This window comes from Seriola dumerili, unplaced genomic scaffold (genome assembly GCF_002260705.1).
Source record: "Seriola dumerili isolate Sdu_G_001 unplaced genomic scaffold, Sdu_1.0 BDQW01000011.1, whole genome shotgun sequence".
NCBI classification, from domain to species: Eukaryota; Metazoa; Chordata; class Actinopteri; order Carangiformes; family Carangidae; genus Seriola; species Seriola dumerili.
In genome coordinates, this window is record NW_019174266.1 from 3,942,974 (window position 1) to 3,957,704 (window position 14,731).

Here is a 14,731-nt window from a genome sequence, read left to right on the forward strand (position 1 = left end):
TTTGTACAATCCCCAATAATATAAGGTTTTTACAGGAAGACACTGACATAACCATAAGCTCCTCTTGCATACACAAACGTGACATGTCCACCTGTCACCAAAGAGTAGGAAATAGCTTATTTTAAGCATTAGCCATGTTTCCGGATCATAGCAGTGCTCGTGTTCACGTTGTCTACTGAAGAATCACAGTGCAGCCATGTGAATAAACAGCCGGGTCAACTGTGTTGATGAGGCCGAAGGCGTCCTGTTGATATAAACAATAGCTTAGTTTCTTCCGTGGGGGGAGGTCAAGCATGAATGTCACTCAAATCACTTAGAGTTTATAATTATTTGATCCGGCACCGCTAACATCTATTTAACCATCTCTAATAAGGAACTGAGTCATCCTATTCACTGGTGTCTAAACTTGCCAATCATCACTAATGAGAGGCAGTATGTGACATAATTCAACATATAAAACTCCAAGAATTATGTTTTGCAGTTGTCAGAAATCCTCCAAGTGAAATGAGATTAAATGCTCTGTAAGCGACCGTCACTCCCACTAGATGTCGCATTGAACCACCAGCATTTCAGACCAAAACAACCTCACGTCCCCAGTCAGCAAGGTGTTTCGTAACATCCTCGTGCCGCGGTAAAAGCGACCGTCAAACTCACAGCAAGAAGTGAATAAAGTTACCCCGTGTACACGAGAGCCAACAAAAACAATCAGCTGACGCTAGCATTGCTGTGATATGCTCCACAGCAACACTGACAGTTAGCTAACTAGCGATAGCGACATTTGCCAAAACACATTCATAGCATCGGAAAACAGTAAGTTAGCTAACGTTGCCATGTAGCGGTCACTAATGAAAACAGACATGTAGCATCATGTAGCCATCAAGTTACTTACACGTGGAGGAGAAGAGAGGCCGGTTCTTTCAGCGGCTCCTGGGGCTGTTATAGTCCAGAATTGGCGCCACAGTTGAACTGGGAAAGAAATTCAGCGTTATAACACTGAGCCGGTAAAAACTTTAAAAACTTTATGGATTGTTTGATGGTCCAGTGGCCAATCAAGATTTGAGCTGGTAGTGCCCATGGTCAGTCTGCCTGCTCTCTGGTCTTATATCTTTCTTTATTAGCCTTTATTAGGCCTTTTACGATTAAAACATGGTTTCTTCAGTGGAGGAACTTCTGGTAGGTAGCTTCTACCTGAACAGTAGTAGTTTACCGCCATCTTACCTGTGGGCGGTGCCTGAGTGTTTATAAACGTGGGAAGGGCCAATGGTTTAATAGGGAGGGACTCTTACACGCACTAACATGCACGCGCCCGATGTAATGTGAAATAGGTGTAACTGAATATTGGAGGCTGCAGACGGATCTTTTGAGACCTGATACCAAAACAAAGAACAGAAAACTCAGATCACAACACATTCAGCAGGGGTGTGACTTCATTCTCTGCTCAGGAAGCCACTATATGTTTACACAGGAGATAGTTGTTTGCTGTTATATAATTGTTTAAAATCTTGTTTGGTTTATTTTTATTAAATGTTCTTTGAATAACTGTGCAGTCATGATAATGCTTGGTGCTGTTCTCTGCAGAAGAAAACCAAATAAACGTGACTTGCTTAAATTATGTTTATTTAAAAAATATATAGAAACAGGACCACTGGTGTAAACGCACAGTAACATAGAACAGTGTAGATACTCACACTTCAATGCAAACCTGTTCAACTTCAACTGGACTGGAAATCAAGAAACAAAAATCACATCACAGCAGCACTTTACCCCCAAACACATCATAACTGTACACACTGGATTTAACTGTGTTCAAATGAATATTCTTAATTATGACACCCCAATATTTTCAACATAGTGTGGGTCTCGCTGTTTTGGTTTTTTAATCAGTCAACTAATAATTATTTTAAATTAAAATAAAAGCAATAGCCGTTAGTACTTCTGTGTACAGTATGATGGGTACTGTAGCTGGTCAAGTCATTGAAAAGAACACAAAAGCTGAAAACTCTGCACATATGCAGTGAAATGAAACTCAAACCATCAAAACTTTGCATTACTCTGACTGCAGAAACTCTGTGTGTGGTTATTTGTTAAATCACTGTTCAGAAGATTACGACTGAACTCCTAGTTTTAATCAAGAACTGGACTGACTGGAGCTCGTATTAAACAACTTGGATCACCACCATTTCTCTGGCTTAAAAAAGACAAGCAAGGCCCAGTCCTGTGTTAACACAATTAAAGTGCGGGTCATTAGGGAATGCAACTCCAACCTGTCTCAAGAGACAACCCTAAAATTGACTAGGTTAATGGGAACAAATATTAAAAAAATATTGACATCTGACATTCCAACAGTCACTTATAGTTACAGAAACTAAAGTATCAAAATAAAGTTTGGTTTGATACTTAATATTCAGGTATGTTTGTATTCTCAACTGGTATGCACATAACAGACAAGTCCATCATGTTCAGGAAAAGTTACAGTGACTGTATTAGTTTTGACTGCATCCTGCTGCCAAAATCTGTACCATGGCAGAACGGCAGGTGATCAAAACTGTAAAAGACAAGTAATTAGTTTGTTCATGTGACTTTTGTTTCCCTTGTAAGTGAATAGTGGTAATCTAAACAAACCAAAAATGCAACAAAGTGAGGTTTGGAGTATAAAAAATAAAAAAATTGGGACAAATAATCACATAAGTAAAATGTTCTAATTTATTAAGGTGGCATTTTAAGCTGCCTTTATCTTAACTCTTAAACTGTTTCGCCCTCTGACAGTTGAGCTTTTTTACCAGTTTATGGCTGTTTGACTTTTAAATGATGGCACATGCTCTAATTCCACGAACTGTTACACTGTTGTCTATAAAACTTTGTAAAACTGAAAGAGGTGGAATATGTAGTCAATACCGTATAAGATTCTTGTTTTTTTGCAGATTTAAGGACTTTGTTTTCCTGTTTTGGTGATTTATCACAGATTTTTGTCAAATAACGTATCACCTGTGTTATGACACTAAAGTAATGTGGGAAATGTGTCATGATAGTTAATGGTCTAGGTACTTAATGATTCTCAAGTCTAGTTGATGTTCAGCTGCATAACAGTTTGGTCCTGACACAGTTATGAATTCCTTCAGTAGCTCCATTCAGTAAATGCCACTTGTCGATGCTCCGACTGGGATCACAGCAGGGCAAATGTCACAGTCTGTCTTCTCTACGAAGAACCATCCTCCAGCTGCTCGTCCAGAAAAGGGTAGCTGAGCGCAGGAGGAAAGCCCTGACTCCGAGGCTGCTCGTCCAACAACATCAAATCCTCCACATCTTTCCCTTTGTATCTCCGTCTACAGATCTTTACTGTCACTTTTCGCCCCTGAAAGACTTTTAAGGCTTCTTTGGAAGCCATGGCTCTGGCAGCAGCCTCATCCCGCCCATATCCTGTGCCCATGTAGACAGTCTGACAGCGAATTTCACACACATGGCCTTCCTTCTGTGTGCGACCTGCAGGGAGGCCTGTGATGTCTTTCAGTGGCACAAACACGGAGGTCAGGGTCTGTTTACATGACTCTACACAGCTACGAAGTATTTCAAAATGGTCCAGGTTGGGACCGAAGCCCCCTGCCGAGACCAACTTCCATGCCACAGCCTTGTAGAGGCGGTTGAAGAAGGGCTGGTGCTCTGCTGGAGCTTGTGGAGGAGGTCCTGCTTTCTGACTCACTGACCGTGTGGCTGTCCTGCCAGGAGGTCGACTGTCAGGCTCATTAGACCCACATTTGGCTCTTTTCACACAGCTGTCAGCATCGCCTTCTGCAAATGATGACACAACAGTCACGACAGTGTTGATTGCACAAAGAAACAGTATTTAATGAGGAAACAGACTTCATGTGTGGGTGTCTAAAGAACAAAAACTTGCATCTAGGTAATTACGTTGACATCCTGCTGTAATAGAAAATATAACTGAAACATGTCAGTGGTCCATAACAGGCTATAGAAAGTTTGTGGGAGTGCACAGAGTCTTTCCTGCCATCTTATGTATTCATAGCTTGTAAGCAGTGATAATTCTTATAAAGGCTATTCAAGTTAACCAGAAAAACATCACAGATGTGTTTTTACTTTGGGACAGCTTTTCATTGGACTCATTACATTTCCTAAAGTGGAATGGCAAAAAGATCATATGTATGGCAAATTATAAATTGTCACATGCGTGTTCAATAAACAACATAAGAAGCAAATTGCAGCTTCCAATAAGTAAGTAATATTATTACTATGTACTGCAGGTTGTTGTGCTCAAGATAGATCATTTGTATGTGATTTGTTTAATATTATAAAAACATCAAATGTGGGATACACAACAAAACCAAATATCACAATACAAACTAAAACATTAAAATATTAGTAGTGTGAACATTGTGTATCAATATAAACACCCAGTTGTTATTAGTTTTTCATACTGTGTCCACATGAACTGTTTCTGGTTAACTTAAAAAGATTTCAGCCACATCGTACACTGTACCATACAAGTCTGCTTTATTGAAAATGTGCACTACATTACCAGTTGTGGCACTCCGCTTTCCTTTGGCCATGGCTCCATCTTTTGTCGTTTTGTGAACTGGAGGGTCTTGGACAACTATCCCCTCACCCATATCCTTGATCTTGTCCATTACAGGCTGTGGATAACTGAGAGGGGAAGATAACAAAGACAAGTAACTCCTCACCCCAGGGCCTCAATCTGCGATTTCAGAAGTTCTGCTGTGTCTGTGTGTCTTACCTGCAGCCGAGGAAAACGTGATTTGCCCAGACCATGGACAGAGAGAGCAGCCTGTCAAGACTGCTGCTGGGGACTCCAGGCTCCACTGTGGGGAAAGCCTCCATGTTTCTCAAGATAAACTCCCTCCGAGCGAACCACTGTTTGTTGCTCTCACAGTAGCTCCTGAGAGTTTCGACCCACTGGGCCAGCTGCGGGTTCTGGCCCAGGTACTCTGAAACTATTTCCTCTCCGCTCCTCTCCCCCGCCATCCCTGCAATAACAAACAGTGGATATAAGAAGCATTGAAACCCCACACTCGATCGTTTATTTGTGTAGCATTCAAGTGAGTACAGCTAGCATGAATCAGACTAATTAAGCCTAACACGTCTGCAAAAGACTTGATGTAGATGTGAACCTACTACTCAGCGCGTTAGACTGCGTACAGCTGTGTTTTGTTGCCTGGTTGTAGCATAGTTAAGCTAACAAGTAAATGTTTTCCAGAGAGAAACTGACTTTAGCAACTAACTAACAAACGGCTAGCCGAGGAACGTTAGCTCAACCAGAGGCCACGCTAATAATTACAACTTGCTGTTAATCGTAATAATAATGTGAGTAACAGTCTACATGAAGTCACCATTTTATCTTGAAACATACCAAGCTTTCTCTGTTGCGAGGTGTTCCTAGCTAGTTACATGACCGATTGATGACGCAGGAATTACTTTTTGTGCAAGAAACTACATTTCCCAGAAGCGCCGCGCTAGCTAAACACTTCCATGCTAACTCTCGCTTAAGATTCGTTTAAGCCTTAAAGCAACAACGGTTCCGTTGCTATCGTCGCTTAACGCCACGAATCCGAATAAAATATAATAATAGCCGCTTTTGGTTTTGCGACAGTTCAAAATCGAAGCAAACTATAAGGGAGGAAAGCACGAACCGGTGGTGAGTGCTAGCCACCAACACTCGCATATATCCCGTGATGCTTTGGATCGTGACGTCTCTAGCCCGCGACAGCTCAGGCGGCAGTTTGTTTTGGTGTCTGAATGAGATATTGTATTTTCCCATTTTTTTTAATCAATTCAAGCTGAATTAAAATGATTCATGAGCTGTTGCTAGCGTTAAGCGGATACCCGGGGACCATTTTCACATGGAACAAACGCACTGGTTTGCAGGTAATACTGAAAACTGTGATACAGCTACGTTTCTGAATTAACTCGCTATGATTTAACATAGCATGCTAACGGTAATTTATGTTCTTTAATATTTATCTTTTTAACAGGCCTGTCATGTTGAAGTGATAATATTGTCTTTGTATTATAGTTAAGGTTAGAGAGGGAATACTTACTTTAAATACTATATACTTTAATTCTAGTAGGTACACCTTGCTAAAACTAATGCAGTCTAATTTAATTATGGAGGCTGCAGTTTGTAGTGCTTGCATTCATGAGAGCAGGTGTTTCTAGTATTCTTTGCATCACAATAACCTTTGTGTATTAGAAGCACACCGTGTCTCTTTTCGAACATGAACCATGTTGTTTCACCCGCAGGTGTCCCAGGACCTGCCTTTCCTTCACCCCAGTGAGACCAGTGTCCTCAACCGGATCTGTAAACTGGGCTCAGATTACATACGCTTTACAGAGTTCATAGAACAACACACTGGCCATGTGCATCAACAAGTGAGTCCCAGGCCTACATGATAACACTTTTACACATTTAAGATGTAAACTGTAAGCTTAATTCATTGTATCAGTTCAGTTTCATTTTTACTGTTGGTATTTGACTGCATCTGAAATGCAGTAAGTTATCTTATCTTATCTAAGACAGGGTTTCTCTGGTAATAATACAAACACATCTTACTCACTTTATTCTTCTCCATAAAGCAAATTTCCAAGAAAAACTGAACACATCATTAACCTTCCTTTGATTTCTCTTTCAATTAGTTTCAAGCATGTGGCTTTGTTTAGGAATGTTGTTTAGTCCAATGCATAAAATGAAAAATTCACATAATGTTGTCGTTGTTGTGTAGGAACATCACACAAACCAGCCCAACCAGACTGGACTTCATGGAATTTACTTGCGGGCTTTCTGCACAGGGCTGGACTCTATGCTGCAGCCGTACAGACAGACCCTGCTGGACCTTGAACAAGAGGTAAACTGATGACACAGCCATTAATAATGAATGGTGAAGCATGTGAGAGGATGCTCATTCAACTTGTGTATATGTTTCAGTTCCTTGGAGATCCACATCTGACAATATCCCATGTGAATTATAAGCTTGACCAGGTGAAGCATTATTTAAATGCCTAAGGAGATGATATTTCTAGTCTCAGTTGAAAGTCTTTTACTTAAATGTCTTAACACCTTATTTTTTCTCTCAAGTTCCAGTTGTTGTTTCCCTCAGTGATGGTGGTGGTAGAAACTATAAAATCACAGAAGGTAAGGAAATGCAAATTAAGGGTGGTGTAAAGTTTTCACACGATTGGGAAAATATTTCATCAGATAAATTCATACAACCACAAGTTAGCCCAGTAATTCCACTTGAACCTCCCAGATTACTTAAATTAACAGAGGTGTTTTTTTCCAAGTGTCTTGTGGTGAAATTGTGCACAATTCCATCCACCAAAACTGAGTAGAAATGCCAGAAAAAAAGCAGAAGCATCATAAAAAAAAATTTGAAATGTTGGCATATTAAAAAAGACAGGAATGCCGTAAAGGCTGTTAGAAACAGACTTTTCAGATAAGACCTCCTTTTGCTTTTTCTACCGTAGATGAAGCATTCATGTCATGCTGCCATTCATTGTTCCAGGGCTCCACCCCTCCAGAAAGCCTCCAGAATGCATGTTCACCAGAGCAGCTGATTTAAAAACACAACAGGATACACATGAATCAATGAAATTCATAAAAAGATAAGACAAAACACAAGTTCTTTCCTAGGTGGGAATCAGCAGTGACATGCCATAATGGGCTTGTTCCTGGTGCTCAATTAATTATGTCATCTTGTCATAGTTGATGGAAATACACACAGATTTTGTGGAAATTTGGTCAAATTTGCTCAACAAGCTTGTATTGTAACTCGTTCATGTATTTTATGCAAACTAAATGAACAAAGACACTGACTGAAACACAACATAAAAGCTGGGGTTGCACTGAGGGAGTGCCTTGGAGGCCATGACTAGAAAACTAGATCTACTTATCTAGAATAACAGCTGGGTAAGAGACCTGACAGGTGTGTGCTCTCTGTATTGTGTGTGCTGCTTTAGATCCATGGCTGTCAGATCCTGGAGACGGTGTACAAGCACAGCTGTGGGGGTCTTCCTCCTGTACGCATGGCCTTAGAGAAGTGAGTCAGCTCCATTTGGACTATAAGAGTTGTGTTCTCTTGTGTTTTTACTGATGCAGGGGCATCAAATAACCTTGTTTTACTAGATGTTTTGATGGCGGATTTTAAATAATGGCTAATTGATTTTTATCGTTTGTCATTTAACATGGGTTGGTTTTTTGGCTACCCTATAACAACTAATATAATATAACGCCAAACAATGTTGAAATAAGACACTTGAGCAATGAAGTCTGGAAATCAGTCTCAATGTTAAATGTTTCATAGGCTACATCTGTCCAGAAATAGGCTGGACTACTATATTAATGTTAAATAGAAATATAACTTAATACCTGTAACTGATAAGTACAGCCTTGTAGAAATTGTATATTTATCATTTTTGTGTGGTTTTATCTATTTAATTTTCAATTTTTGCAATATGGGCTTGAAAAACCTTTTGAAAATATCTGAACAATAGATACTTTAGCAACTTTAAACTAGTTTAGCCTGTAGTTAAACAACAACAGAAGAAGAGGAAGGAGAATGATGGACCCTCACACTCACTAGTTTCCACTCTGGTGTCAGTTCTGATGACACATACGACATACAAGTCATGAGTGACAGTCCACAGTACTGTTACTTTAATGCTAAGCTTAATAATTTTTAGTGAGAACTCCAAACTGTGGGTGGTTCCAAATGAGTGGAGGAAGGAACTTAAATGTAGTGTAATATTGATTCCTGCCCTTATAAAAACTACTTTACTATTTTATGGCTATGCTTGAGCTGCAATGTGTATTGTATTGCCATATCACCTTATTAATGCTAACTGTGTCACACTAAGATACCAAAACAATTCTGCAGGATTCTTGCAGTGTGCCACGGTGTGATGTACAAGCAGCTGGCAGCTTGGATGTTGCACGGGTTGCTGCTGGACCAAAGCGAGGAGTTTTTCGTGAAACAGGGGCCCAGCGCTGGAGGAGCTGCTGCCAACCAGGAGGAGGAGGAGGAGGACCTGGGACTGGGAGGCCTGAGCGGGAAACAGCTCAGAGAACTACAGGACCTGGTGAGAAGCACAGTCAGAGACACAGGTCCATATCCAACACTGGAGAAGAGCTCAGCGCACATTTTTAATCAGAGGCTTGATTATGTCCGTCTGTGTTGTTGTGCAGAGGCTGATTGAGGAGGAGAACATGCTGGCTCCATCTCTGCAGCAGTTCTCCCTGCGAACAGAGATGTTGCCTTCTTACATTCCCATCCGTGTTGCTGAGAAGATCCTTTTTGTGGGAGAGTCTGTCCAGATGTTTGAAAACCACAACCACAGCCCATCTCGAGCTGGTATTGTACTATAAATCTAAGCCAAAATCTTGTTGAAGCATAATTTCTTTTTGTCACTAAAACAATACCACACATTATTGTTTTGTCTATTTCAGGCTCCATACTGAAGCATCAGGAGGACATATTTGCTGCTGAGCTGCACAAACTCAAACAGCAGCCTCTTTTCAGCCTGGTGGATTTTGAAAACCTCATCGATCGCATCAGGAGCACAGTGGCGGAGGTGAGCTGGTGTGGTACTGCATAATTTTCTTCTTTCAACTGAATGCCGTGTGACCTACCACACTCGATGTGACAAAATTAAAATCTCACAATCTGAATGACTTGCAGCATCTCTGGACTTTGATGGTGGAGGAGTCAGATCTGCTTGAACAGCTCAAGGTTTGTGCTCATCACACTTAATTCTGGATCGGGAATCAGAGCAAAATGAACAGTGTTGTTGACGTTTGTGTTTTTCCCACCCAGATCATTAAAGATTTCTACTTGCTGGGTCGTGGGGAGCTCTACCAGGTTTTTATTGACCTTGCCCAGCACATGCTGAAGACGCCCCCAACAGCCGTCACTGAGCACGGTAAATGTTCATATGTTTGATTACGATGTGTCAAATGTTTTATCTTCAGTAGTTACTTTGCACATAAAGCATGTTTAGTTGTTTAGTTGTTGCCTTAGTCTTAACACCATGCTACATAATGGGAAACATAAAAATAATGTAATTAATGTTCGCTCTCATGGTCGCCATGGCAAAAAGGAAGCAGTTAACCCCTAAGTACTTAGAAGTAGCAGTGTCATGTTTTTATCTCAGAAGTAAAAAGTAGAGATTTAAAAAGTTGTTTGGATCTATTTAGAAAAGAAGAATAAGTGAAGGTTTGTCAGATAGCATTTAACTACGGCTCAGCACAGTTAGTTAGTTCTTTAGTTATTCTCTTGCCTTGTTGAGCCGTGCCCGCTAACTGCTCAACATGGGGTGTGACTGCGTTTTAAAAATAAATAAATGAACAATAACTAAACTGGTTCCTGCTCATGGCAGAGAATGCACAGTGTATACTGATTATTCATTCAGCTGTTGAATTAACCAACAAACAATCAACATGTGCCATAGAATAAAGATGTTCTTTTTTTTTTTTTCAATTGATGGAGCAAATATGACACAAATCAAAAACATCTCACCAGGGACAAAGTGTATTTCAATCGGGACTCATCAACTAGCCGTGGGAACACTTGGAAATACAAATGAAAATAAAAATAAGCAAATGCGTTTTAATGTCATGTGATTTCTGTTCCACAGATGTAAATGTGGCGTTTCAGCAGGCAGCTCATAAGGTGCTACTGGACGACGACAACCTCCTGCCTCTGCTGCACCTCACTGTGGACTACCAGGGCAAAGACAACAAAGGTGTGCAGCTGAACGAAGCTCGTGTGTGTATGATATGAAGCTTATTTAGGAGAGTGAGGGAGGGAAGCTTCCAGGTGATGACGTGTTAACAGAAGTGAATATAAAGCAGGAAGCCTGTAATCTTTTGTTTGGTGTTTAGCGCCATCCAGTGGTTTCATCATCGAACTGAGAACAGCACTCAGCCTTTTACTAACCTGCCAGCAAAATCAATCTCCAACTGTTTCGATAATGATCAAGTTGTTCATCAAGAAGGATATTGTCCAATTCAAGCTTTTGATATGTGACAACTTGCCTCTTATCTCTCTTCTGTAATTATTATTTCAAATATCTTTGTGTTTTGGGACTGATGTCCATCACCTTCAGCTCTGAGAGACTATGATGCTCATTTTTCACTACTTTCTTTTTGACAATAATTTAAGTTGTAAATATAATCAATGGTTTAATTGAAAATTGAAAGAATCATTATTTTATCCCAGTTTTCTGACATAATGTTGCAGCTTCTGTGCACGAGATCTTTTCATATTAAAACAAATGCTTCAGATCAGTCACCAATCATTACAGCCAAACCAGAACCTTTACACACACTGGAAGATTATTATCTGACTCGTGTTGTTGTTCAGTGAGGCACAGTATCGATTCTGAGAACTAATTCTCGTTATCTCTGTCAATAATGACTGATTCAATTAGCATCCAAGAGCAGTTGATGATTACAGCTGTTTTTTTTCAGAGGGGTCAGGCCCCAGAGACGGAGCCACGCCCCCACAGGACACCTCCCCTCGTGAGATCCCTCCCACAGGCTGGGCGGCTCTCGGCCTCACCTACAAGGTCCAGTGGCCGCTGCACATCCTCTTCACCCCTGCTGTCTTGGAGAAGTGTGTTTCCATTTGGTTTCCTATTGTAGCTTTAATTCATTTGTCTGGTTATCCTGAGAACAGCTGGTGAGCGCCCTCTCCTCTGTGTGGTCAGGTACAACGTGGTGTTCAGGTACCTGCTGAGCGTGCGGCGGGTGCAGTCGCAGCTGCAGCACTGCTGGGCTCTACAGATGCAGAGGAAACACCTCAAGTCCAGCCAGACAGATGCTGTTAAGTGGAGACTACGCAACCACATGGCGTTCTTGATCGACAACCTGCAGTACTACTTACAGGTAACAACAGAGGGAGGGGCCAGGTGTATAAATGATGTGTACAAACGCACATTTCCCTCAACACAAGTAAGACTGTGTTTTCTCTTACTGGCTTTAAACCATGTGTACACTCGGTTTTAAAGAGCAGCCCTGCCTCCAGTTGTGGCCTCATATCATTTTTATTACATTCGAGTTGAATGTCATTTAACAACATTTACAGCAGATTTAAAGAGATTTCCAGAATCCACAAAGACTCCTTTGTTGCCAAATGAAAAACACACTGAGACCCCATTGGATCATCTGATGGGGGAAAAAAAGAAAAGAGCCGTGTGCAAATCCGTACTCTCGATTTACAAATCTGTGAGTGAGAAGGTTCTGGGTTTGAACCCCTGGGCCTGGGGCCTTTCTGTGTGGAGTTTGCATGTTCTCCCTGTGCCAGCGCGGGTTCTCTCAGAGGACTCCCGCTTCATTTCACAGTCCAAACACATGCACATCAGGTTTTTTATGCCTTACTATACGATGATATACATGAGTGTAGTAAGTCATAAAATCTTCACAGTACAGTAAGGCCTAATGTGCATGTCTTGCTATGCAATGATCTTTTATGACTTACTGTACTATGTTTTTATGCTTTACTACACGATGATTTATTTATGGGGCGGCTCAGCAGTCCAGTGGTTAGAAGTGTCACCTCACAGTGAAAAGGTTGTGGGTTCGAACCCTGGGCCTTTCTCTGTGGAGTTCACGTTCTCCCTGTGCTAGTGTGGGTTCTCTGCGTTCTCCAGCTTCCTCCTACAGTCTAACAGACATCAGACAAATAGACATTTACACATACTAAAATACATGTTTCTATAAGATAGACATATATGTCAATATATGATATTGTTCCAATTTCTAACCGGTTTCATATGTAATTTTTACATATATAGGCTATACTTTAAATGCATATGATTTTACTTCACATGTACATATATTTCATATATGGAAATTCAACACATGTACATATATTACATTTGCATATGGGAATTCCTGAATGTAAATTCAGATCTTATGTTAAACACTGTCAGCATTAAAAAGTCAATCTCTTTGTTTTGAAGGGGTGGCGTGGTTGTTGTGTCCTTACCAATGCTGAGACCATACCTACGCCCTCGGCTGAGGCGTTTTCACTCGGTTGTTTTCCTGCTGTTTGTCTTCAGGTGGACGTCCTGGAGTCTCAGTTCTCTCAGCTGCTTCAGCTGATCAACTCCACCAGAGACTTTGAGAGCATCAGACTGGCCCACGACCATTTCCTCAGTAACCTGCTCGCCCAGTCCTTCATCCTCCTCAAGCCGGTATAAATTCCTAAGCCACATCATGCTGGATTTTACCTTGCTGCTAAAATTCATCCTTATTTCTGACGGAGAGTGTCTGAATGCTCCTGTCCTCAGGTGTTCCACTGTCTGAATGAGATCCTGGAGCTGTGCCATAACTTCTGCTCACTGGTCAGTCAGACTGTGGCTTCTCTAGATGAGAGGGGGACGGCTCAGCTTGACATCCTGGTCAAGGTAGAGTCACTTCTGTCCTTATTTGTCTAATGTTGGAACATGTAAAAAATATCTCTTGTTAAATACTACCACGGTTGAATTTCAGGGCTTCAGACGGCAATCGTCCTTACTGTTCAAAATCCTGTCAAGTGTGAGGAATCATCAGATAAACTCTGACCTGGCTCAGCTGTTACTGCGACTGGACTACAACAAGTACTACACACAGGCTGGAGGCACCCTGGGCAGGTAGGATTGTCATATCTCAAACTGTCCTGGTGCAGATCATTTAACATACCTGATACTCAAAGTAAAGCACAGTGGTGCACATGCTAACTTCTAAACTGAAAATAAAAGTTTTTCAAAATTCTCTCTTTTCAGCGTTTAAAAGCAAAAAGGATCAAGGTTTGGAGATGAGTCATCTGTGCCGAACTTTCACACTGGACAGAAGAAAATATTGTACATAACTCCCTCCAGTCTTCTCCGTGTTAATGTGGCATGTCTGTTAAAATTATCTTTAGAAGGATCAGTTCATCCAAAATTATGAAATCATATTTCCTCACTCTCTTCTAGTGGCATCGGGCTGTGCATCCTTTTTATTTTAGATGATCAAACATCACCTCAATACAACAGGAGGAAGAAGAGAGAACAGCCAGAATTAGATTAAAAAAAAAAGACAAAAATCTTCAGAGGTCATGACCTCTCACTGTGAACAGATGTCATTGGGATTCTTTTTCCCAGTGTTACTTAGTTGTTGTGACATCTGTTCACAGTGAGGTCTTTGGATTATCAAAGCTAACTTTCTGTAAGGCTTTATTAAGCCTTAAAAACTGAACCAAGCTTGAGCATAAAATCTCATTTCAATCCAAGGTTTAAAACTTCTCTGTACATTAAATTAATTGTTTGTGGAATAGATTAATCACAGGAATAATTTTTTATTTATTTATTTATTTTGCTTTGCAGCTGAGACTTCTGTTAAATATGAAGCTGACTCAGCAACAAAGCAAATAAGCGCATTTCCTAAAATGTTGAACTCAGGCTGAATTTATTTAAACCTGCTTCATGAAACAAACTTCAGCTGCTGTTGAATTTTTAAATGTCATTTTTCAGTGCCGCGAGCAAACGAAATTCCACTCACCTCCACTGCTGTGTGATGAGGCAGAAAACACTTTTGTAAAGTGAAATCCCACGAGGATCATGGGGGAAATGTTTTTGTAGTTTGGATGATCTGATCTTTTGACTCCATGCTTCTTTGTATAAACTGTAAATACTAAAGCCTTGTTGCATGTACCATTTTCTGTAGAGAAAATAAATTTAACTTGCA

At 40.7% G+C, this 14,731-nt stretch overlaps 2 protein-coding genes across 3 annotated transcripts; one reads left to right on the forward strand and one right to left on the reverse strand.

The window, feature by feature from the left end:
* Nucleotides 1–1,606: 1,606 nt before the first annotated feature.
* LOC111223419 (protein CDKN2AIP homolog A-like) lies at nucleotides 1,607–5,436 on the reverse strand. Of its 2 annotated transcripts, none has more exons than XM_022747560.1 (4): nucleotides 5,381–5,436; nucleotides 4,748–4,997; nucleotides 4,532–4,656; nucleotides 1,607–3,786 (listed from the first exon to the last, which is right to left on the reverse strand). In XM_022747560.1, exons 2-4 carry the CDS (start codon nucleotides 4,993–4,995, stop codon nucleotides 3,197–3,199), a joined length of 963 nt encoding a protein of 320 aa, XP_022603281.1. In that variant the 5' UTR covers nucleotides 4,996–4,997; nucleotides 5,381–5,436; the 3' UTR covers nucleotides 1,607–3,196. The 2 variants fall into 2 exon arrangements, with proteins under 2 accessions (XP_022603281.1, XP_022603291.1); XM_022747570.1 differs by lacking the exon at nucleotides 5,381–5,436 and adding an exon at nucleotides 5,146–5,285.
* A 319-nt stretch (nucleotides 5,437–5,755) lies between these two features.
* tubgcp4 (tubulin gamma complex associated protein 4) lies at nucleotides 5,756–14,689 on the forward strand. The gene is made up of 18 exons (XM_022747580.1): nucleotides 5,756–5,895; nucleotides 6,271–6,399; nucleotides 6,750–6,872; nucleotides 6,953–7,006; nucleotides 7,103–7,159; nucleotides 7,984–8,063; nucleotides 8,901–9,102; nucleotides 9,209–9,374; nucleotides 9,470–9,594; nucleotides 9,702–9,752; nucleotides 9,837–9,942; nucleotides 10,657–10,764; nucleotides 11,492–11,636; nucleotides 11,731–11,908; nucleotides 13,084–13,218; nucleotides 13,315–13,431; nucleotides 13,517–13,656; nucleotides 13,789–14,689. The coding sequence occupies exons 1-18, from the start codon at nucleotides 5,818–5,820 to the stop codon at nucleotides 13,793–13,795; spliced, it is 2,001 nt and encodes a 666-aa protein (XP_022603301.1). The 5' UTR covers nucleotides 5,756–5,817; the 3' UTR covers nucleotides 13,796–14,689.
* The last annotated feature ends 42 nt before the right edge of the window (nucleotides 14,690–14,731 follow it).

Excerpts from the sequence above, each read along its gene's own strand:
- tubgcp4 (XM_022747580.1), top strand. The coding sequence starts at position 5,818 with ATGATTCATGAGCTGTTGCTAGCGTTAAGCGGATACCCGGGGACCATT. Across the intron at positions 9,375-9,469 it reads CCACAGCCCATCTCGAGCTG|GCTCCATACTGAAGCATCAG; the intron begins GTATTGTACTAT and ends TGTCTATTTCAG. Across the intron at positions 9,943-10,656 it reads AACAGCCGTCACTGAGCACG|ATGTAAATGTGGCGTTTCAG; the intron begins GTAAATGTTCAT and ends TCTGTTCCACAG.
- LOC111223419 (XM_022747560.1), bottom strand. The coding sequence starts at position 4,995 with ATGGCGGGGGAGAGGAGCGGAGAGGAAATAGTTTCAGAGTACCTGGGC. Across the intron at positions 4,657-4,747 it reads CACGTTTTCCTCGGCTGCAG|TTATCCACAGCCTGTAATGG; the intron begins GTAAGACACACA and ends TTCCCCTCTCAG. Across the intron at positions 3,787-4,531 it reads AAAGCGGAGTGCCACAACTG|AAGGCGATGCTGACAGCTGT; the intron begins GTAATGTAGTGC and ends CATCATTTGCAG.